Genomic DNA, 25212 nt, shown 5'->3' with positions numbered 1-25212 from the left:
AGCAGTGGAGAGTTTTTAAAGGGAGAAGAGTATGACTGAAGAAAGAAAAAAAGGGCTCAAGAGGGAAAAAAAAAAAAGTGAAATATATTTAAAGAGCTGGAAAATTAAACCATTTTCTTTCTTTACCCAAAATTAAGAAATAGAAGAAAAGAGAGAAAGGGGTGATAAAAAGGGAATATATAGCTGATTTTCAGTCCTGAAAATAAGTAAATAATTAAAGGTTATGTTAATCTGTTCTATAAGAAGCTAATAAACATATAAGACGGGGGAAAATAACGAAGAATGAAGGAATAAAACAACTATCTTTCACTTTTGATATTTCATGTAAAGTACCTGGGATGAAGGGATGCAATTTTAATGGTACAGAATAATCCAAAAGACACCAAAGCTGGACTTCCCAGGAAAGACTTCTAGTTATGAAAATATCTACCACATTTTTATGAATGGAGTAGGAAGCATAAAACACTTATCTACCTCATGAAAGTGTTCCATCTAATGGAAACTTAAACCTCTTACATCTACAAAAAGTACCATGTTCCATTAGCTGTATCCTCTGACAATGCCTACAAGAGTACAAGAGAGAAAAAAGCAGTTGAAATGCTAGTCTTTGCAAACATATTGGTATACTAAATTGTATAAGAAATTTCTTCATGAACCAAACAGTTGTTGAAGACAACAAAATATTTTACATTTTAGTGAGGTTTGCCTCTTTCTAATTCCTGAAAGAAAAAGTGCTTTTTCTTTCAATTCTGTGATAATATTTTGAAATACATTTCTACCTTTACATTGCACAGTAACAAATATGCTGTGCTTAGGTTTCTAGTTATGGGCTACCCTTTACTGGAAATGGTATAAGTACCGGCTATGGTGTTATTCTCCTAAAGATATAAATTTTAGATTCTTGTTTTTATCTGGAAATAGAGAAAGGTCTGGCGTTTGCAATACTGTATCTGGGTTCAATTAGTCTCTGGGAAACTCAGGAAGTAGTCAATGCATCTAATGTAATTTTCCAAACATAATAAACAGAGCTATTTTTTTAAAAAAACAGCAAAGTAAATATCCAAAGGAAAAACAGTAGATTTCTAAACAATTATGTTTTTCTTAAAGAAACAATGTATAGTCAGAAAGTAAAGCTACTGCATAGTTTACAGGTATACAAAACTTATTAATATTCTAAAGAGTAGAAAATAATGATACAATTAAACAAAAATAATTTATATATTGGAGAGTTTTATAAAATATTTTAATGCTACAATTATGGCATTAAAACAGAAATCATATGACAATACAGTTGTCCCTCCGTATCTAGGGGACTAGTTCTAGGACCTCCTACAGATTCAAAAATCCAAGAATGCTTAAGAACCTTATTTTTTAAAAAAAAGGTCTTTTTTTTTTTCATATAACCTAAACATATCCTCCTGAAGATGTTAAATCATCTCTAGATTACTCATAATATCTAACACAATGTAAATAGCTGTTGGGAATGAAAAAGGAAGAAGTTCTGTGTGTTTGGTACAAATACAGCTTTTTCTCCAAAATTTTCAATTTGAGATTGGTGGAATTCATGGACATGGAACCTGAGGATATGGACCAACTGCATATTTGGTCAGACTGTGGATTGATATTTATAAAATATCTTGAGACTCCAATCACAGAAATGCTTGCTCTTTGGTCTGATGTCAATTTTATAAAATTTTCTTCTTGAACTTTGAAATCTTAACAATGATAACCATTTATGGAAGTTCATTTGTTCTCTTGCATTTTCTCTTCAGGTGCTATTGTTTCATGGAAAATTTTCTGAAGAGTTCCTATTCAGTTACAAATGCCACATATTTTTCTTGATATACTCCTCTAAAAGGAACACATTTATTTCAAGATTCACTATTGGTGTGCTTACAATTATGTCTCAGCAACACATGAAATTTTTTTGCTGAGAATCATCTATGTGCTTATGGGACTAACAGCCGTTTAAAAGTACAGCTAGAGTTTGCTACTTGTTTTACTATCCCTTAGAAATGTTACCCTCTTTTTTTTTTTTTTTTAAACAGTCGTCTTCTTCTTTTTTAAAAAATAATTTTAAATACCTTTATTTACTTATCTTTACGTGGTGCTGAGGATCGAACCCAGGGCCTCACACATGCTAGGTGAGTGCTCTACCATGGAGCCACAACCCCAGCCCTAAATGTTACCCTCTTTTAGGTTAGGACTGTACTTACTCATTTTATTATCATCCATGACCAGCAAGAGGGTGTTTTACATAGGTAAATAACAGTGTTTCATGAACTGAACTGAAGTATAACTAAGGTTCATTATTACTAATATGTGACTAACGGGAAATATGGCAAATAAGTCTGCAAAACAGAAAATACTGTGTACTCAAACCTAAGTCATCCTTAACTTCTTTCCTTGTCAGCCTCATAGAAACATTCAATTTGGGGTTAATTTTACAGCATATATTTTCCTATTTTTAGCGAATGTGCACTATCAGAAGCAGTTGGGAACTACAAACATATTTTCTCAGTCCCTACTCCTGACTCAAGACATGGGAGCATATTTTGAGCATATTTCTCAATGATTCTGATGTATACCAATGTTTAGAGCATTTATGTACTAGAACAATCATCTTTTGTTATAATAAATTCTATACCCAAGTGACCCTTTTAACGTTAATCCCTTAAGAATATCATACACCTGGGGAAAATTAAAGCTAAGGGTGTTTTTGGTGTGTGGGGGGAGGGGTTATGAGGATTGAATGAAGGGTATTCTACCACTAAGTTACACCCCCATCTATCTTTTTTTTTTTTTTAAATTACTTTTAACTTCTTGAGACATGGTCTTACTAAGTTGCCAAGGTTGGCCTCAGACTTGTGATCCTCCTGCCTTAGCTTTCTAAGTTGCTGGGATTACAAGTATGCAACACTGTGTCTGGTTTCAGCCTAAGTTCTATAATCAAGCATTATCATTGTATTTGGTAGGTCTTTAATCCCTATTAACTTTCACAATGATTGTATTTTAACGTCTTAGCACTTACCCTTTATTATTTAGTGGTGATGTGGGAGACAGGGAAGGACAGGTCCTCTTGGCAGACGGCTCTTCCTCCTCTTCATCAGAGGAACTGTCTATGGTTAAATCAATCACCTCTACTTTCTTGTTTTTATTGGAGGACTGGTTGTGAGAAGTTACCTGATGTTCCAATGTGGAGCTCAAGCATCCTGCATGGGAATAATGAAATACAAGGCAAAGAAGACCGATGACATCTCATTTCTTTCCTCAGTGTCCCTATGGTTTACTATATCAATATATACTCACTACATTGTTGGGGTCAGAAAGCAGAAAACCAACAGAGGCTCTTGAAGTTTAAAACTACTATTTATTATTTGGTTTTCTAAAGGATTATTTTGAAAAACCAGTTCTAAAAGAGAAGAAACAATCAAACGATTTATATAAAATATTTTGTGGTACTAGGAACTGAATCCAGGGGCAATTTACCACTGAGCTACATCCCCAGCCCTTTATTATTATTATTTATTAAAAATTTTGAGGGAGGGTCTTACTAAGTTGCTAAGTCTGGCCTCAAAGTTGGGATTCTCTTGCCTCAGCCTCCTGAGCTGCTGGGATTTTAAGTATGTGCCACAATGCCTAGCTTCAAACTATATGTATTACATGTTTAGCTATATAGTACATGACATTCCTAGGAAGTATTAACATTAATAACTCATAACCTCCTTCCAGCAAAAACATTAATAGTATATTTTTGTTTCATTTGGGTGTATACATACAGACATATGTGTGTATATATATACACAAACGAAAAAGGAATGTTTACTACTCTATTAGAAGTCTTAAAAAATTTTAATGGATTCTATTTCACAAGTTTGACTTATTAGATTAAATTACTTTGAGGGCTGGGGATATAGCTCAGTGGTAGAGTGCTTGCCTTGCATGCATAAGGCCCTGGGTTCAATCCCCAGCACCACACATACACAAAGATTACATTACTTTGAAATCTAATATCAGAAAAATTTAAAAGGAATTCATCTACTTCTGAACATTAAATCAATTTAGTAATTATTGAGCTATCCCTAAAATGCTCAGGGTTTTAAAAAATGTATTCATTTTAACATTGAACACCATGGTTTATAGCAGCAAGGAAACTACCCTTCCCTTGTGAATAACTACCACTCACCATCAACTCCATTGTATGAGGCAGAAACTTCCTGTACTTCCTTTTTCGATCTCATTGGTGCCCAAGAGCCATCCTCTTTAAATTGTATTTCATCACAGTCTGTACAGTACTTTAGGATTTCCATAAACAAGCTATAAAAAACAGTTTGTCCTTAGGATAACACATTTCAATTGAAGATAGATTTGAAATATTACTGTTCTACTATTCAGAATGACTATATTTATACAAGTATAAATGAGGAAAAACAAAATAGAACAGGTAAATTATATTTGTTTTCAAAATATAATGCTGAATAAAAAAATAGCTATCTGAATTGTGGTATATTTATATAAGGATATATCATGTAACCATAAAAAATTACATTGTCAAAAATTATTAATAACATGGATTAAAAAGTGAAAAAAGGCCAAGAAAAAATTTACATTTTATAAACAAAATTCTGTAAAGTAGTATATCTTTTAACACATTCCAAATCGCCTACAATAGGCATGTATTACTTGATAAACCAAAGCAATACATATAAAAATATGTAACTGAATATTGTCCTTAATAATATATGTGGACATTTAAAATGATATTTACAGGGAATGTACAAAGTTAATCATGATCAAATTCTTAGGTTACAATGCTAAATTATTAATAGCGTATAATCACAATTAATGTAAAAACAAACCAGAAAATTATATACCAAAAAAAAAGTTTTTGATTTCTTGTTTTTCAATTTTTCTTTAAGAGAGAGAGAGAGAGAGACAGAGAGTGAGTGAGTGAGAGTGTGTGTGTGTGTGTGTCTCCTTTATTACAAGAAAGGGGGAACCTAAAACTATACAACATATAGAGTTGGTAAAATATTACTATTCAACTCATATTTACTAGTTATTGATCATTGCCAATTCTGACAAATCCAACATAAAACATTTATGTTACATATTTTTTCCAATGACTAACACCTTCTAAATTACAACTGCATTGATAAATATATTCCATTTCTATTATCACCTTTAGACTCCTGTGTTTTCTTAAATACTATAAATAAGCTGTCTTAAGTTTTGCTGGAGAGTACAGAAAATATTTGTTTGTTTTAAAGGAAGCTATACAATCATACTAAGATGTCTGATACAACAAAAACAGGAGTGTTAAAGAAAATTATTATTGTGATGCAATAGGTGGACAAGACAAAAAAGAAAAAGAAAACTGAAAGAAGGAAAAGACAAGAATAGAAATACAAATAGAAAAACAAAGGAAGTTGTTATTTGGGGTGTTGATCAGTTGTAGGAGCCTTTACAGCGGGAGAATAGGTATGATGGACCATGATTGAAGTTCGAAGTTCGACCTAATCTCCAGAAACAGGCTTTTGCACTAAAAAGCACAGTTTTCGATGAGCTTGAGTGTGCCAGAATTTCACAATTCTTTCATGCTTTCTCCAATATGTTCTGCATGTTCTGGAGATAGATGAGCTCATGTTAGGAAAAGGTATATGCATTCCCTGCTTAGAACCACAGGTGCTTTAAATGGTAAACATCAGGAGGCACTGACAAGTATGTGTTTTCAAAACAAGCAGACATCAAGTTAAAAATACTTAATTATTGATTTTTAAAATACTGATCTCTAAAATCATGGGTATCCTACAAACTTATAACTTAGAAAACAGTACTTTTAGAATTTTAGATATTTTTATCCCAACCTGACAAGTAATGAATCTAGGTAATAGATGATTATTTCAAGGTACCAAAAAAACCCTTAAAAGTGACATACCCATCAATGATGAGGTGTTCATATGGAGCCTTCTTATCACAGACAGGACAAACCCAGGTTGGTTTTTTCTCATTCATTTGAATATAAAGAGTTGCATCAAAACATTGCAGATGAGAACATGTAAGAGCTCGACATGGAATTGTTAGCCTCATTTTACCAAGCTTTAAAAGAGAAGAAAAAGTATTAGACAACTGTTGTTCAAAATTTAAGCTCTGATAAAAATTTTCTAAAACAGACTGTGTTTGTGTTCTGACCTAAAGCATACTGTGTTTATTTTGTTTTTTGTGCCAGGACTTGAACCCAGGGGCACTTAGCCACTGAGTCACATCCCCAGCCCCTTTTTATATTTTAATTAGTGACAGGGTCTCACTGAGTTGCTTGGGCCCTCACTAAGTTGCTGAGGCTGGCTTTGAACTTGCCACCCTGCTGCCTCAGCCTCTGAAGCTGCTGGCTTTATTTATTTTTTATCGAGGTAAAAGAACATTAATGACCACATTTTCTGTGAAACTTATCTGCAGGTCAAAAAATTACAATTTCTTTGAATACCAAATACAATGACTAAGGAAACTACAACAAAGGTTGTTGCTGTTGTATTATTACTGAATTTGTTGGATCTCACTAAATTGCCCAAGCTGGACTCAAATTTGTGAACCTACTGCCTCAGTCTTCTCAGTAGCTGGGATTATGGGATCGGACACCACACACATCTCAAATTCTTAAAGCAATCCCTAATTTAAGAAAAAGTTAACCACATAACTAGGGGTTAGGAAAAGGAAAAAAGAATGGGTTATTAGATACTGCACGTCACCATATGATGTAATTAGATGCAATATTTACTATCAACCTCAACTCTGAATGAGAGTACTTCAAAGGAAAAAACTCAAATCAGTATCACCCACTCTCCTCCATGGCAACTCTGAGGAGGAAGTATACGTGTGTATTCTGTATTTCTCCCTTCAGTGCGCATCATTACCAGCAATTCAGATGGGTCTCCAGCACCTCCAGCAGGTTAGGAGACTTTTCTTCTTGCCCTGCAACTGTTGCCTGAGTTCATAGGCTGAATCTATGCCATGTACAAAGAAATCTACTCCATCTGTTCCTGAGCTGCTAGCTGTAGAGATGTGGTCCAGAAACCTGTACAGGGAGCTGACATATCACAACTTTCTTCACTGGAGGCCACCTTGTGGCACTTGGGGTCCACAAAGCCCACAATGACCACACAGTATAGAAGTTACCTTCTTTCACTGATAACATTATTTGCCAAGTAACTAGAAAAGATTTTCCATATATTTGTGAGCTTGAAAATATAAAGGCTTGAGAATAAATGAGGAATATGAGTTATTCCTGGCTTAGAAAAATTTCAGGAAAATGTGCAATTTCCTAGTCTACCAACGAAATTAACTGTCATTTGGGGCACTAACTATTGTTCTGGTACCAATGATTTACTGTGCCTTTAGGAAAGTAACCTTTCTGGGCCTCCTTCTCTATCTCTAAAGTAACACTGTTTCCTCCTTACTTCAAATGGATGTAGTGATGAAGGACTAAAAAGGGCCTTTGAACAAGCTATAAACTTATGACACAGGAGTAATACCAGTTACACAGTATTAGGAGTATACAAGTATCTGTGCTCCCCTGAGAGAACCTCCAATCTAGCTCAAATGCCTTGCTTCAAAGAAACATAAAATAAGCACTATGTGATAATTCTCATAGTCCTGATTTTTAAAAAGTCACTAAACTTTAAATATTTATCTGATAAATAGGCACCTGTTTTCTCAAACTTGATACAAGGGAAGATGCTGAGGTTTGACTACCTTCACCTTGTGATTACAGATTTCCTTTTTCCCTTTACAGAACACCGAATATTTGCATTGTTTACAAATAAAAAATTCTGTAAACAATTTCTATATGTTTTCTTGTGCCTTTACCTTACTCCCAATAGTGCTACACTACAACTGATGCTATTCCAAGAGAAAACACTCTAGGTAAAAGTTCTAACCAGCTTTTCTCAAAAGGAGCCTAGGGCCAGGCTTGGTGGCACACACCTGTAATTCCGGCTACTCAGGTGGTTGAAGCAGGAGGATGTCAAAGCTGAGGCCAGTCTGGGCAGTTTAGTGAGATGGTATCTTTTAAAAAAAAAAAAAAAAAAAAAAAGTGTGTGTGGGGAGAGCCGGCAATGTAGCTCAGTGGTAAAGCACTGGCTCAATCTCCAGTACCATGCACATATACATGTGCACGTTCACACACAGTCTAGAAATATCAGTATTTTTTTCTTACAATAAGAAAGAAAGCTATTAAGGAAAACTTTCCACCTTTTTCGTAATAATAAATACTTCATAAATAAATGTTCAGAGTTTTTGTTTCTTTGTTTTCCTTCTATCAATTGTGTCATTTATATTTGAGTTTACAGGTCTGGTTAAGGTCCCCCAAAAGAGGTGATGTGTCCAGCTCTATTGCTAATAAATCAGAACCAAAATATTCTCAAAGAGCAAAAACATTTTTATTTATTTTCATTGCCTTTAGTACACCAAAAAGGGAAGCTCATTTATTTGGGTCTCTGCATATCACAACAAGGGCCATTCAAATGAATAGTGAGCCACAGATTTCCATACTTCAAAGGGAACAAATCACCATTTTTATTCTATAAATCTGAATTATAAATGAGTTGTCTTTGATGTTTTATTTTTGGGTAAAAACATCTAAAACATATGGCCTTACTGTTCTTGAACAACTGTAAAGAGATTATCCCTTTAACTAAATAGAAACTCATCAAAGTATAATAATTACAGACTATATATATAGTTCTTTTTTCTATAATCTGAATTTTTAAAAAACTACTAAAGCTTTTGGAACTAAAGAGAGAAGAGTGGGGGGATATAGGAAGAAAAGTTAAAAGCTGGCCCACTAAATTATCATTAACATTCTCTAATAATATGGGAAAAGAACGTGAACTATAAAATTCCCAAGTAATTCCACAAATAAAACTTCCAAGGTTTATACTGGAGTGCTTTATATGAATAAGTGATTTATGTAAGTGTTAAATGTTATAAATATCACATATACTAGCATAACTGTAAATACTTTTAAAGTGAGAATGCAGAAAAACAAGACTTTCTCCAGGGATTTAAATGGAAAATAAAACTTACCTTCTTTTCTAAATTTATCTATTCTCTAAAGCACTCCAGTATAAACCTTGGAAGTTTTATTTGTGGAATTACTTGGGAATTTTTTATAGTTCATGTTCTTTTCCCATATTACTAGAGAATGTTAATGATAATTTAGTGGACCAGCTTTACAATGAAATGAGGTGGCAAGGAACTATGGAAGCAGGAATGGATGAATCAGGATTTGGAGAAAAGAGAAGAGAATAAATATATAGGTAAAGATGTATATAAAATCTTTAAAACTTTCATTTTCCCATCTCTACTCCTCTCATCTGTGAATCAATTTTTTTTCTTTTTCTTTAAATATTTATTTTTTAGTTGTAGTCGGACACAATACCTTTCTTTTTATTTATTTATTTATATATGGTGCTGAGGATCGAACCCAGGGCCTCCCACTTGCTAGGCCAGAGCTCTACTGCTTAAATACAACCCCAGCCCTCAATTTTCTAAATGTTAAAAAAAAATACTAGTTTCCTTTACAACATAGATTGTTACAACATTTATATTGTTATTTAATTATATAATTTTAAACAATAATATTAAAAACTTGGAGGTAATATAGCTTCCCTAAGACTGGTTATTAAGAGGAATAAGAAGAAAAGTTATAGAAAGAAGAATATACTCAAGATGATTGGTGTTTTTTGTTTGTTTACTGAACCAGGGGTGCTACCACTGAGCTACATTCCCAGCCCTTTTAAATTTTGAGACAGGGTCTTGCTAAGCTGCTGAGGCTGGCCTTGAACTTGTAGTCCTCCTGTCTTGCCCTCCACTGGGATTACAGGTGTGCACCAAGAATTTGACGGCTTTTACTATCTTCATTGTATTTTTTTTTCCTCTGTACTATTATGTGCTAATCACATTTCTGATCTTTAAAAATGATCACTCAACTTTAAATACACCTATTTTCTCAAACTTGATACTGGGGGAGAGGTTGAGTTTCAAATATCTTCATCTTGTGATTACTAACTTTCCCTTTCCCTTTTTAGAATATGATGGATATTTGCAAATAAACTTACAAAAGTCTATACAAGGAGGAATTCCCTTAGCAATTATTAACCTCCCTCCAAAAAGTTTTTTTTTTAAAAAAAGCTATGTACAGTATCATAAACTAATTCATGAGCTAATGACTTTTTTATATTGTTTAAGCTTTTATAAATCATAAAAGACTGAGACATAGGACAAATATCATTTAACTTTTCTTTAAGTTCTTTGTTCCTTTAGGAATTCAGTAGACTGGGGATATGGCTCAATTGGTGGGGTGCTTTCCTCGTATGCACAAGACCCAGGTTCAACAACAAAAACAACAAAAAGAATAGAAAGGAAATCAGTAACTTCATCATCTTAAGTTAGCAGGATGTCATTATCAAAAGCTTTCAATATCAGCCCTGCCTGAACAATTCAGGGAATTCAGTAAACATTTTTCATACTTGCTCCCCAATGTAGATATGACTAATTTGATTAATTATAGAACAAAAGGTAATCAAAATGTCAAATTAATTTACTATTAATTTTTCAAATATTTTCATACGAAGCCATATTCAACAGTTATCATCCCTACTGTTGGTAGACCTAACAAATTAGTTCAGAAATAAACATTAACAACACATTTTCTTAAGACTTGTCCTCCATGGGTTTAATAGCTTGTTTAAATCTCAGGACCATATATTTATTTCATACAAATGATTCATTCTGACCTCATATTCCTAGGGTTTTTTTTTTTTTAAATATATAAATATAATTATTTAGGCTGAGTAGAATAGTGAGGCAAAATGGCTAAGTTGGATGTGTGGGTAAACATGGCTAGGTTTTTATTCAGAAGAGTACTATTAAAGTGCAAGTTTTAATAAATACCCCAATACAATAAACTTCCTTATTTTGATATTTTACACGTGAGCTTGAGAGACAGTCATTAATCACAAACAATATTTAGACAAGTCTTACTAAGGGTAGAGAGAACTTTTTAGACTTGTCTAGATTCCAAATCCTATGCCTTGATAGCTTTCCAGTTTTTATAAACTATAACAAAGGTGGTCAGATTTTAAAAGTAAAAAATTTCTCAGACATAGGAAACACCTAATTAAAAAGAAGAAAGGTGCTAGGCATGGTGGTGCCTGCCCCAAACCCCAACAACTGGGGAGGCTGAGGCAAGAGAATTCCAAGTTAAAGGCAGACTAAGCAACTTAGAGAAACATTGGCTAAAGATAAAAAATAAAAAAGGCTGGGGATGTAGCTCAGTGGCATAGTGCACCTGGGTTCAATCCCCAGTACCACCATTAAAAAAAAAAAAAAAAAAGGTACATGTATGTATGTTAAATCTTCCTGAAAACAAGTATCAGTTAACACTTACTGGACATAGAAGAGAAACCCTTAGGCTGGTAGTAGCTATTTCACTGTCTGGATCCGCAGTCAATTTCTCTTTAACTGAAATTCATTGGAGAGAAAACAAAGAGAATTAAGTTTATTAAAAATATATTACTGACGTAACATTAAAAAAGAAGAAACTTGAAACAAGAAACTTTTTAAGAAAAAAATAAAAAAATAAAGTCTGCTTAATTATATCCCAGGATTTTTTTTTACATTTTTAATTGGTTCACTTATAATTAATTATATAAGAGTGGGATTCGTTATTACATTTGGCACATGCACATGTCACCAATATAATTAGATCAGTATCATTCCCCAGTACTTTCCCATCCAATTGAATGGAAAAACTTAAAACATTTCTACAATAAGCAAAAAAAAGGAAGCCAAAGAATTGTATATCTTTATACTGACTACATTTCCTGTATGACTCATGGAACAAAAACCTGTACTACATTATCATAAAGGAAATTTCTATAGCATGTTGACAAAAATCAACTGATGGCAAGACTTATTTTTTTTAAAAAATTTTTATACTAATTTGTTATATATGACAGCAGAATGCAATACAATTCATATTACACATATAAAGCACAATTTTTCATATCTCTGGTTGTATACAAAGTATATTCACCATTTTTATCTTCATATATGTACCTAGGGTAATGGTGCCCATCTCATTCCACCCTCTTTTCTACCCTCATGCCCCCTCCTTTCCTCTCTGCCCTATCTAGAGTTCTTCTAATCCTCCCATGCTCCCACTCCCAACCCACTATGAATCAGCCTCCTTATATCAGAGAAAACATTCAGCATTTGGGTTGAGATTGGCTAACTTCACTTAGCATTATATTCTCCAACACCATACACTTACCTGCAAATGCAATGATTTTATTCTCTTTTATTGCTGATTAATATTCTATTGTGTATGTGTGTGTGTATAATGTGAATACTGTGTGTGTGTATACACACACACATTTTCTTTACCACTCATCTATTGAAGGGCATCTAAGTTGGTTTTATAGTTTAGCTACTGTGAATTGTGCTGCAATAAACATTGATGTAGCTGTGTCCCTGTAGTATGACATTTCTAAAACCTTTGGATATAGACCAAGGAATGGGATAGCTGGGTCAAAAGGTGGTTCCATTCCCAGCTATGCAAGCAATCTCCATATTGCTTTCCATACTGGCTGCACCATTTTGCCTTTTTCCCCACATCCTCGCCAACACTTATTGTTGTTTGTGTTCTTAATAGCTGCCATTCTGACTGGAGTGAGATGAAATCTTAGAGTAGTTTTGATTTGCATTTCTCTAATGCTAGAGATGTTGAACATGTTTTCGTATATTTGTTGATTGATGGTATATTACCTTCTGAAAAATGTCTGTTCAGTTCCTTGGACCATTTATTGATTAGATTATTATTATTATTATTATTTTTTTTTTTGGTGTGTGTGTTTAGCTTTTTGAGTTCTTTATATACCCTAAAGATTAGTGCTCTATCTGATGTGCAAGGGGTAAAAGGCAGACTCCTTTTTAATTCTAAGATATAGCACCAAGATTTTCTTAACTGTGGACCAATATTATTTGGGTTCTTCTATTTTAAAGGAAATTAAGAAACAGCAAAAGATAATTTATTGAAATATCAGATAATACAATATTGTAAAACATAAGTTCTAAATAATTCAAATTACATGAAAAAACTGCTTTTAAACAATATAATCGTTTGGGCTCTAAATTTATTTACCTATAAATTGGTTGTACTATTTTGGGCAAGTCAAATCCTCCTCCATGAACTTAATTTTACTTAGAATACAACTGGAACCAACACTAGATGATAGTTCTAATAATTCATCTTAGTTGAGATCCCCCTAAATTGTACTTCTTATCTGAAAGCTTCAGGCATCTGTTATTCAACCAATGACAACATAATAGGTGAGATAGGAAATGCCAAAATATCCAAATAATTTTAAAAATTGTCCCATTACCTTTAAAGTCCTTTGAGGAGGACAGAGGTAGAGTGGTTCTGTATATAGTGAACCACAGACTTTTAGAGCTATGGTACAAGTAAGTTTGACCCAATAACACAGTGAAGAAAATAAAGAGAGGGGAAAGTACTCACATAAGCAAGAATGACTGCATAGCAGATATCTGTTGTGCTCATCATTTATGAGAACTAAAAATCCTATCTGATCTTGGTGATCATATAGTGTCAACTTTTTAAGATGGTCCAAAATCTGTTTCTGTAAATTAGGGGCTCTCAACTAAGATGAACATAGAGCTATCTTTAGAGCACTCTGATTTATGACTGCTTATTGAATGAGAATGGGGAAGAGGGACATGAGTGAGTAGTTTTTAAAAAGCTCCAGATGTGATTTTTGATGCTAGACTAAAAAGTCATTTTGTAGCATGGAAATTCCAAATTTCAAAGTCTTTATGTATTTCATAGACTGATTTTTCATATCCAAAAAGGAATAACATTTCTGATTTTTTAATTTGGAAAGTAAGCCACTATAACACTATGCTAATTAATGCCATATATAAATTATAAAAATATGTATTTACCATTATATACTCAATCTTAGTCAACTCTTTCTTATATTTTTAAAGAACAGCAACTTATAAAAGACAACAAATAATTGTCACACAAAATCAACATACAAATGAAATTGAATTCCAAGGTGAAACAAGGCACAGTGGAGTGTGCCTATAATCCCAGTGACTCGGGAGCCTGAAAGGAGACTGTTAAAATTTGAGGCTAGCCTTGGTGACCTAGTGAGATCTTGTCTCAAAATAAAAAATAAAAAGGGCTGGGAATGTAGCTTAGTGATACAACACCCCTGGGTTTAATCCTCAGTACCACTAAAAAAAAAAAAAAAAAAAAATTAAAAAAAAATGTAATGTGAATACTAACTGTGATGATTAATTTTAGATGTAAATTTGACCAGATTGAGAAATACCTACTGAGCTAATAAGGCATTATTTATGGGTGTATGTGTGAGGAAGTATCTGGAGAAAACTGCATGTGAGTCCACGGATCAAGTAGTGGTTAGATCTGCCCTCATTATGGGTAGAAACAATCTAATCAGCTGTGCAAAGGGAAGGGTTACGAATAGGAGCAAAAAGACAGAGGAAAGGCAACTTTCCACCCCCCAACTTTCCCCCATCAGAACTCCAGGTTCTCCAGTCTTTGAACTCCAGGGCTTATACCAGCAATGCCCAGGGTTCTCAGGCCTTCAGCCTTGGATTCTTTGGCCTTACATTCAGCCATGCTATTGGCTTCCCTAATTCTCCAGCTTACAGACCCATATTGTGGGGCTTCTTAAACTGCATTATTGTCAGTGCCGATCCCCTTAATAAATCCCTTCTCACTTACCTTTCTCTATATACTGGTTCTCTCTCTAGAGAATCCTAATACACTAAGCATCATGCATGTCTTCACCAACTACCTCACCATTATCCTTCTTCCACACATCAGTGGAAACAGTAGCTGACTTTGAGTCTTGCATATCTAAACTTCCGCTTAAATGAAATAATATCATAGATTATAACATCAGCTTTATGTGAACCAAAGTGGTCAGTAATCAGAAAAAAAATTGAAATAGAAAAGGCAATAGCCAGCCTATGTTAGAATTCAGTCTTAGTTAAGCCACTCAACCTCACATTATTCATAATCTGGCAAATGGGATTAATAGTATCTCACAGCACTGTTTTTAAGATTAAATGAGTTAATACATATAAATGTTTTTAAACACTAATATTATACTTAATCTATATTAGCTTTTGTGACTAAAGGTGGGAGACTTTTCTGAAAGTATTTTAGAATGTTTGCCAATTTATATTTTAAAACAAAACTTTGCCTTTTTCTTTCCCATTATAGATCTAACTTTAGTCAATCCTTTTTTCTAAAGATACTTTTAAAGATCCTACTAGGATCCTGAATGGATTGACTCTACAGACAAATTTAGAGAACTGACATAACAATATTTAGTCTTCTCACCCATTAATATGACATCTTTCGCCATTTATTCAGGTCTTCTTTTAATATTTCTCAGCAGTGTTCCATAGTTTTCAGCATAAAAATCTTGCACATATTTTATGCAGTGCATGCCTAAATATCTCATAATTCTGAACATTATTCTGAATTCCAGTTTTTTGAAATCTAATTTCCAATTATTCATCACCATCAGAAGCAATTAGTTTTTGTATATCAACCATGTATTCCCCAAACTCATGTATTAATTCTAGTAGCTTTTTTGGAGATACTTTTGAAATTATTTTTTTTTATATAGACAAATAAAGGTGATAATTAATTGAAACAGGCAATAATTAGCTCATCATTTCTAATCTGTATTTTCTTTTTCGTGCGTCATTGTGCTAGCTGGCATCTCCAAGGCAATGCTGAGAGCTGACATCCTTGCCTTGTTACTCATCTTAGGGGTGAAGCACTCAAGTTTTTCATCATTACTACTATCTGTAAGCTTTTGTAAATACTCTTACACCATTCTGCTGAGTTTTACCATGAATGGATGTTGAGTTTAGCCAACTAGCTTCTCTGTATCTACAGAGGTGACTATATGATTTTTCTTTTTTAATTTATTGAGAAGGTAATGTATATTGATACTTTCAAATGCTGATTAATATAGTATTCCTGAAATAAACTGCATTTGATCGCTGTTTATGATCATTTTACATATTAAGACTTACAGTAGTCAAAACATTTATGAAAAAGATCAAGTTGGAGGACTTTACCTGATTTCAAGGCTTAACATTATGCTACAGGAACTAAGATTATGGTTTGCCATAAGGATAGACACACAGGTCAATGGAAAAGAGGAGACTGAAAATAGATTCATATATTTGTGGTCAGTTTTTATTAAATGGGGGAAAAATAGTCTTTTCAATAAATATTGTTGGAACAATTGGATACATATATATTATTGGAATAACTGGATATGTATGGAATAACTGATATTCCTTGCACAATATACAAAAATTAACTCAAAATGAATCATGGGAAATCAAAACAAGGGAAACCATTTGGGAGTTAAGGTTTCGTTATGTTATTATGCTCTGTAGTGATAATGGTATTTTATTATGTGACCTATAATAAAGCTATAGCTTAGCTATATTTAAAAGTAATCTTGTTTTTAATCCCTGTTGTTACGAGCTACCAGAATTATCATATGAGACTGTATTTAAATTTATACTAAATAATTTTTTTGAGAGAATATATATATGTATATATATATTTAATATTTATTGTTTAGTTTTCGGCAAACACAGCATCTCTATTTTATTTGGATGTGGTGCTGAGGATTGAACCCAGTGCTGCGTGCATGCCAGGCAAGCGCGCTATCGCTTGAGCCATATCCCCAGCCCCTAAATAATTTTAAATACAATTTAAAATTCAGTTCCTCACTTGTACCAGTCACATTTTAGGTGCTTAATAGTCACATATTGCTGGTGATTACCATACAGAATGGTACAGACGTGGAACATTTCCATCACCACAGATTTTTCTATTAAATAGTATTACTGATATTAGATATCTATTAGATGGAGTCATTATAGTTTAAAAATAATTTCTATCCTTCATTAATATCTGAGTATTTTAATTCAGACTTTCAGAATTTTAAGGTTGTAATCAACCAAACATTAAGCTCAATGCTCATTTTATGGACAAGGAAAGAGATACCTGGACCTGGTTTTTTACTCTAGCTCTAGTTTCACTAGTTAATGTCAACAAAAATTTGAAAATCTACTATGTGCCAGGTACTGTGCTAAGCAACAGAAATTAAAACAACAATGATAATAATATGGTGATGATGATTAAATTCCTGCCCAAATGAACTCATAGCAGAGTATGAAGGAACTGATAATTTAGACTCAAAGTGAGATCATCTTTAATATGCTCTAATGGAAGCTGTTCAGGAAGCTAACTGAAAGTTAGCTCTCTAGAGATTTCTTCTAGGATGCCTCCTGGAAAAATCAAAACATGAAAGATAACTGTACTAGACAAAGGGGGTAGACAGGACACGAACCTTCAAATTTTTCAAAACTGTCAACTTATATTTCTATCATTACTACCTTAGTTCAAAACTAAAGCACTGGAGGGGGGAGAATTACATATTTGGAATGTAAAGTATGAGAAGAATGCATACAGATGACAATACGAGTGCCAGATAATGGAAAACTGAATGTTATGCTATGAAGTTGGAGTTTTTATTCTGTTGGTGTTAACAAGCCATGGAATGGAAGAGAATGGTAAGATCAGATCTATTTAAATCAAGTTAGGCTGCTACCAGGGGAGAGCTATGAAGAGTCAAGAAAAGAGAGGGACATATTATTTAAGAATAGTTTTTTTTTAATAGAGGCAGAATTTAAGGGTTTATTAAATTATGGCAATTATAAAATTAGACAGATTTGAGAAATATTTCAGGTGTCAGTTTGACAGGATTTGATCAGTGCAGTTTCAAATACTTGAATCCAGACAGCCCAGTAGAATGTTTAGGTGAAGGCAGTTAGCTATACAAATAAGATATTCAAAGCAAAGGTCTGAGATGAAAATACGTTATTTGGGAGCTAGTGCCAGTTTAAGCAATGTGATTGTCTATAGAAATGTACACAGAAAAGTGGGCCAAAGATGGATCTCAGGGAACACTAACATTTAGGATACCACTCTTAAAAGAATCCACTAAAGGCAAGTGATTAAAAAGAAATGGTCAGAGAAGGACAAGGAGAGAATACCAAGGAGAAAATGGCTAGTACCAAATGCAACAGAAACATCCAAGATAAAAATCACACTTGGCAATCAGACTAGCACTTGTGACATCTCCAAGATCAGTTTCAGTGGAATCATGCAGGTTAGAAGACCTTAATAAGTTGCAGAAAGGAGGTACAAAGACCAAGTGCAGTCTACCTTTTGAAGAAATTAGGATGAGAACAGGAGGAACACAGAGCTCTAACTAGAGAGGAGCTTGTTTTCCTATATTTAAAAGATGAAAGAGACTTGACAGTGTGGGGTGTCAGGAAGAGACTACAGAGAGGGAGAACTGGAAACAGGGCAAAGGGCAGATAAGTGAGAAAGCCAGGTCTTATAAAACTGTTTCTTAGCATCATCAACGTAGATGCCTAATCACTTCTCACACACAATATAACAGTGCACTATGATTTCTCCTCTGCAACCTGATCATTTTAGTACTGTTTTCTACTTCAGTAAATGGCAAGAACAAGTTACCTGGTGCTTAAGAAGTCTAGAGCTAATTTATGCCCACCACTTTTTCTTCATTCCCACACATAATCAATACAATTTCTATCCTTCAATACTTCTCAAAACTGTCAACTTGTATTTCCATTATTACTACCATAATTTGAGGTATCGTCATCACTTATGTGTACTAATTGCTATAGGTTACTAACTGACCTCACGACATCAGCTTTGCCTCCTATTGATTCAGTTCTCAAAGTAAGGATCAAATTCTTCAAATCTGAACATGTTTCTGTTTAAAATTATTTCTCTGTTTAGAAAACCCTTCATCGTGGCTAGGCATGTAGGTCAGTAGTTAGAGCACTTGCCTGGCACACATAAGGTCCTAGGTTTGATCCTCAGTACAACAAAAAAGAAAATCCTTTCATGGTTTTCTATTATCTATCTTTTATCATCTTAATTAATTAACACTTGTCCATTTCTCTGGCCATTCCTCTCTTTTGCTCTATTTCAGCTCCACTGGCCTTTTCTCTTGGCATCTACCTTTTTCATCTCCGGCCTAACTCTCCCTCATCCATACAGTTTTGTTTTAAGCATCACAACACCAGAGAGAAGACTACATTCCCCTGTTGTACCTTTACAGATTTCCCCGTCTGTATTCTTCAAGGCACATGTCACAACTGTAATTCAATAATGACGTGTGTAATCATTTAATGTCTTTCTCACCAGACTGCAAACTTCTAGAGGATACAGATGGTGTTCATCTTGTTTAATGGTATATTCTACTGTGCTTGGAACATAGTGGACCCTTATGTTATTTCCTTTTCTTTCTTTCTTTGTTTTTTAACATGGTGGTCTCACCATGTTGCCCAGGCTGGCCCTGAACTCACAATCGTTCTGCCTCAGCCTTCCAGAGAGCTGGAATTACAGGCACGGCACGTATGCTGTGCCTGCTTCTTATTACAATTTCTGAATTGAGAAGAATAAATGAATAAAAGATTAACTTAGGCAGGAAAGGGGACATTTCCTCCTGACACTGAAGAATAAAGTGAGAATGGGTACAAATGTAGATAAGTTGAAAAGTAATCATGGTAGCACTAAGATTAAGGAGAAAAGAGCAATTTAGAGAATTAGAATTCACTTCTTACAGCCCCAATGTTCTTACATTGACAATGTGCTTGGAGAGGGACAATAGTGTTTGAGTAGAATATAGGTAGTGCTTGAAGTAACTGCTAAAGGTGGAGGGGAAGAGAGAGGCACTTGATCAAGAGCTAGTAAAAAGCTGGCTTTGTGATAGTTGGGAAGGAGGCTACATAAAAGTAGAAACCAGAAGACAAAAACTTACTAAACGAAATGAACCCTAAAATGGATTTTTCTGTGAAAATTCTAAATACTATCATGTTCATTTTTTCAAATACATAATAGCTCCTGACTTAACAAATAAACCTGTTTCCAGTAGAATTTTTTCTTTTATATTTTCCCGAATTTTTTTCTTTAATATTTTAGTTGTATATGGATACAATACTTTTATTTTTAATGTAGTACTGAGGATCAAACCCAATGCCTCACATGTACTAGGCAAGCATTCTACCACTGAGCCACAACCCCAGGCCCCAGTAGAATTTATTTATAAGTGAACTTATCTATAAATCATCTGATTCTTCAAAAATATCTGAGATACCTGAAAATATTTTCTTTTTGGGGGTGGGATAACTGGTAATTGAACCCAGGGGTGCTTTACCACTGAGCTACATACCTGGAACTTTGCTGATTTTTAAATTTTGAGACAGGGTCTCACAAAGTTGCTGAGGCTAGCCTCAAACTTGCAATCCTCCTACCTTAGCCTCCTGAGTTGCAACCACGCCCAGCCTGATATTTTCTTTCTTTCTTTCTTTCTTTTTTGATACCAGGGGTTAAACCCAAAGGTGCTTAACCACTGAGCCACATTTCCAGCCATTTTTATGTTTTGAGACAGGGTCTTGCTGAGACTGGCTTTGAACTCTCAAGCCTCCTGTATTAGCCTACTGAGCTGCTGGGATTACAGGAATGTTCCACTGTGCCCTGCTCCAGCCTGACATTTTTATCTGTCAAATTGCTTTAAGCAATATTTTAAGTACATAATTAATTTGTTGGGAAAGTTATTTCTTCAATTTGTTGTCAATTACAATGAATTTTTTACTGTTGGGTTCCATGTCTTCCCCTGGCCAGTATATAAGATAATATGTAAACAGTCACAAAATGCTCACTGAATGTGCGAATACTTTCCACATCCAGCAGCATATTCGAGTTGAAAATACAGTTTTTGAATTAAGCAGGTTTTGCTGCTTAATAGTGCTAACAGTGGTTCCTTGCAGAAAATAAAATCCCAGGCTCACCTTATCACTCTCCCCCCAGATGGTGCTATAGCTACAAATGGAGAAGGGTTAACAGTCTGTGCAAAGACATTTGCCTTATTATTATTATTATTTTTTATTAAATACACAGTTTTATCTGTCATCTTTCTAGGAATTCTCTTTTCCCCACAGGCTCACAGAATTCCATAATGTTTTTCACTAGTTGACAATCTAGCACTGTGAGGCAAGTATGAAGATTATCAGTGGAATGACCAGTAGTAACTTCAGTAAGATTGGGGGTTAGGGAATTCCTCTCTCGCACTTTCCTTCAGCAGAGGTATCTATCCCTTTTCTACTTTCAGGATCCCTACTATCTCCTTGTCTCTGCCAAAGGACATCCCCAGATTCCAAAACAGCACTGTTATTCTAGATCTCCATCAACTGCCAATAAATATTCCCCTTTGACTCAGGATTATGTCTGACAAGGTCTCACTACAAAACTCCTAGGCTCAAGTGATCCTCTTGCCTCAGCATCCCAAGTAGCTGTGGTTACAGGTGCCAGCATACCTGGATAACTGCATTTTTAAAAGGGCCCTTTCAAAATAGAAAAATCCTTCAGCAAACTAAAGAGTATATTGCTATTCAGGGGTAGTGTAATCATTTACTCTGGTATAAAAAAAGGTTAGAGAAAAAAATAAAAGTTATTCTACAAAAGGAGAGGAATGCTGGCCTTACCACATTAAGGTAATTTGTTCTTAAGTACCAAACTGATAGTGAGCTCCATTACTCAACTCACATCAAGAATCCTTAGATGACAGTTATCTAACCCTACCTGTAAGCACTGAGTTTTCACTCCTAAATTCATCCATGAAGAACCTACTTCACAGAGACTAAAGGAAGAACTTAGTTCACCTCATTGGAAAGGCCACTGACCTACAAAATTAAAGCCAGTAAATCCATTTACAGACCTTGCCTACATTCCAAAATTAACATGTCAAAATGAACCATCCAGTAACATATACCTATGAGCCCAGAGTTTGGAAAGATTTGAAAATATTACAAACCTCTTGTTACACATGAGGAACAAGAAATTCAAGAACAGAGTGACTTGTCAAAAGCCACATAATTGATTACTGACAGAACCCACTTCACTATTATTGTCATCACCTCACTGTTTCCTTTTACTTCAGTAATACAGGCATACAGTCTTTGTATAACTCTGTATATATTTCCTAAATCTAAAATAATTTTATTGAAATTTATGCAGGGATTGTCTTCCTAGCTCCTAAAATTCCTTAAACATTTATTTTATGAAGTTGTAGTAAAATATAGATTATAAAATATAATTTGTGATACAAACATTAAAACTACTCTTAGGTCTGGTTTTATAAGCTCACAAAAAAGGTTCTCAAGTGTTTTTAATCCTTTTCAATAGGCTCTAGTAAAGGAATAAGTGTTAATATTTCTTAACTTGAGAAAACACTACTCTAACCTTTAACAAAATAGTTTGACTGCATAAATGAAATAAGTTTATCATACGTACTTAAAGCTCTAGAATGATCCGGATTCCTTATTCCCTTTGCTCGTAACCTCTGAAGAAGAACTGTTGAGGATAACTGTTTTACAAGATATACTGCCATGGAATAGGTCTGGAAAAAAAAAAAAAGATATAGAAAACAACATATGTAAGTTAAATAATACATCTATTTTAATCCCACAGCAAAAGGGAAAGAAAACTAACACTTCTTAAAGTACCTACTATGTGCCAAGCACTGTCTTAGGTGTTTTCAGGAGTAATGATTCATTTAATCCTGATCCAGAAAGCTCAGAGGTGGTCATAAACCTTTCCTTATGGATAAGGAAACTAAAGTATGGAGAAGTAAAGAATCTGCTCTAATTTTATAACTGTCAAGTAACAAACTATATATTCTAAATAACAAACCAAGAATTCAAACCCAAGATCTGTCACGCTTCTGTATTACTTGACTACCTATACTCAAAGCCAATGACAGAACACTATTAAGGCTAAACACAAACTAAGGCCATTAAAATGTCCAAGATATCATAAATCACATGTAGTAGGTAATAGGCATATCTAAAATAGTAGCTATTAAAAATTATAAATGAGATTGGCTTTCTATTCTATACCTTTTAACCTCTCTCTATGCCTTCAACTAGCTCTTGAAAAGATTCCACTTGGGCCAAAAAGCAAGAGACTAAAGAAGGTTTGCAAATAGGAGCTGCTGGTATGGTAAATTACCACCAGAGATGGTAGCTGGAGAAGGGGACAAAGCATACAGAAGAGCCAAGGCTGAATGAAGGGCACATGGTTAGATAAGAGGCAGAAAAAGAGGACAGAGACTTATGGAATGGAGGAGAGAGATCTAAATAAGAACGATCATTTTCCATTTGGTGCTAGGATCAAGAGGAAGATCAACAGACTTGAAACGAAGCAAATAATCACTGCTACCATCTCTATTTTATAGCTATACAGTTTTCAAAGCATCTTAACATATACCATGTACTTAATTTAAACTGTGCAGAAGGCTATGAGAAATAGGTAGGATAGGAACTATTCTGGGTAAAGGGTTGATGAAACTGCTGAGGCACAAAAAGATTATATAATCTGCTTATGATCATGTAACAGCTTGGTGACAGAGAAGGTACTTGAAACAGAAGAAAAGTTAGGGACCAAACAAGAGACTTAATGATCAAGGGAAATGTCATTCTCTTAATTCTTGGTTTCATACATCCTCCTTGCTTTCAATCTCCTAAACTAGTCCAATACATATGCTAGCTTTCATCTCTTAGAAACTAGAGAAAATATTCTATAGTATCCTCTGGAAGGTCAATATTTTATTTAGAATTCAGAAACCTATCTGTGTTCACATAGTGCATATTTCCTGGGGGCGGGGGGAATCAAGTGTAAAAAAGCAAATTTGCTTTCATTAGTAAATTTCACAGTATTAATATTGTGAGGAAAAAGTAACCTTAAAACTTCTCTAATTTCAAAGCATGTAACATACCAATCTAATACAGTACAGATAAGCTTCTTTTTAGCAAAAACCCTTTATTCAGCACTATGATTTATTTGCTTAATGCTTCAAATACAATAGAAACTGAAGAAATGCTAATTAACACTGTGAAATTCTGTACTGACAGCTTGAATCTTCAGAACTTGGAATTACCCTAAGGCTTCATATAAATATTTAAGAAGAGATCAAGTAAAAACCACAATAAGAAGTTCAGTGAAAAGGTATGCTCACTCTAGTTGAAACATGTAATCAAATGGAGAAGAATAAAAAAACAGAAAGAAAGAAAGAAAAGCTGCAAAAATAATGTTAGTTGTTAGGAAATGTCACTTGTACTGACAATAGAGAATTAAATTTTATATCATATAAAGAGGTTCAGAAGCAAAAATCCCCCCAAACTTAACAGTAGCACAGTACCTCTTCTAGGTAGATATTGTACTGGCCTGTCAACTCCTCCAAGTACTACCTAATTCCAACTATTGATATATAATTGCATTACTCTATTGTTTTTATCTATTGCTTTTTCAAGTTTCTGAAATTGTACAAATTCAAAAGATATTTACTCTATAATTAAAACATAATCTATTCATTACATGCCCTCTATATCAGCATATAAGTAATTTCTCTACAAATAATGAAAATTTAATAAATGTTAAAGGCAGTGGTTACTCTGAGGTAGATTAATAAGTTACAATATAGTTCACTTATTTCCTTCAGGCATCATGCTAGTTCTCCCACTTACTTTCTTTGGAAAGACCTATTTATAACATTTGTCAATGGCAACCAATCAAGACAAAATTATCTGCAAAACGGTGTCTACATGAACTGTTAAGAGTTATCTTTACAGGTTATTAAAATAGGGATCTAAAAATAATCTAGTCAGTTATCTTCTAGATTATAGAAAAGATTTAATTTTTCTCGATATTTTATTTCAAAAGAAAGGTTTCAAACTTGTAGACCTCCCAGGCTCTGAGGTTCCAGAGCATTCCATGGCCAGGTAAAGCATCTTCCCCTCTCTAGTGCTGTACCTCAGCAACCACAGTCCCTCATCTCCTAAAGTTTCAGACCTCTTTAGAGTTCACTGCAAGCACCCCCTTTCTTCCTCTATGGGCTATATTTTTCACACAAAACAACATTTTCAACACTCTCTTCAAAAAGGGACAAGGAAGAAACTCTTTAAGAT

General features: G+C 34.1%; 1 protein-coding gene across 4 annotated transcripts in view; it reads right to left on the bottom strand.

Annotated features, from left to right (window-relative positions):
• Pias1 (protein inhibitor of activated STAT 1) overlaps window positions 1-25212 on the bottom strand; it is a 126862-nt gene that overhangs the window by 6198 nt on the left and 95452 nt on the right. For all 4 annotated transcript variants that reach the window (XM_076850996.2, XM_076850998.2, XM_076850997.2 and 1 more), the window contains exons 7-11: window positions 22541-22646; window positions 11447-11520; window positions 5939-6099; window positions 4187-4317; window positions 3032-3212 (exon numbers count right to left, since the gene is read on the bottom strand). In XM_076850996.2, the coding sequence (XP_076707111.1) occupies window positions 3032-3212; window positions 4187-4317; window positions 5939-6099; window positions 11447-11520; window positions 22541-22646 (653 nt within the window). The remainder of the gene's footprint in view (window positions 1-3031; window positions 3213-4186; window positions 4318-5938; window positions 6100-11446; window positions 11521-22540; window positions 22647-25212) is intronic.

The sequence above is a fragment of the Callospermophilus lateralis genome, chromosome 3, assembly GCF_048772815.1.
Source record: "Callospermophilus lateralis isolate mCalLat2 chromosome 3, mCalLat2.hap1, whole genome shotgun sequence".
NCBI classification, from domain to species: Eukaryota; Metazoa; Chordata; class Mammalia; order Rodentia; family Sciuridae; genus Callospermophilus; species Callospermophilus lateralis.
The sequence above is the reverse complement of the archived record's forward strand: the minus strand, read 5'-3'. Positions and strand labels throughout refer to the sequence as shown.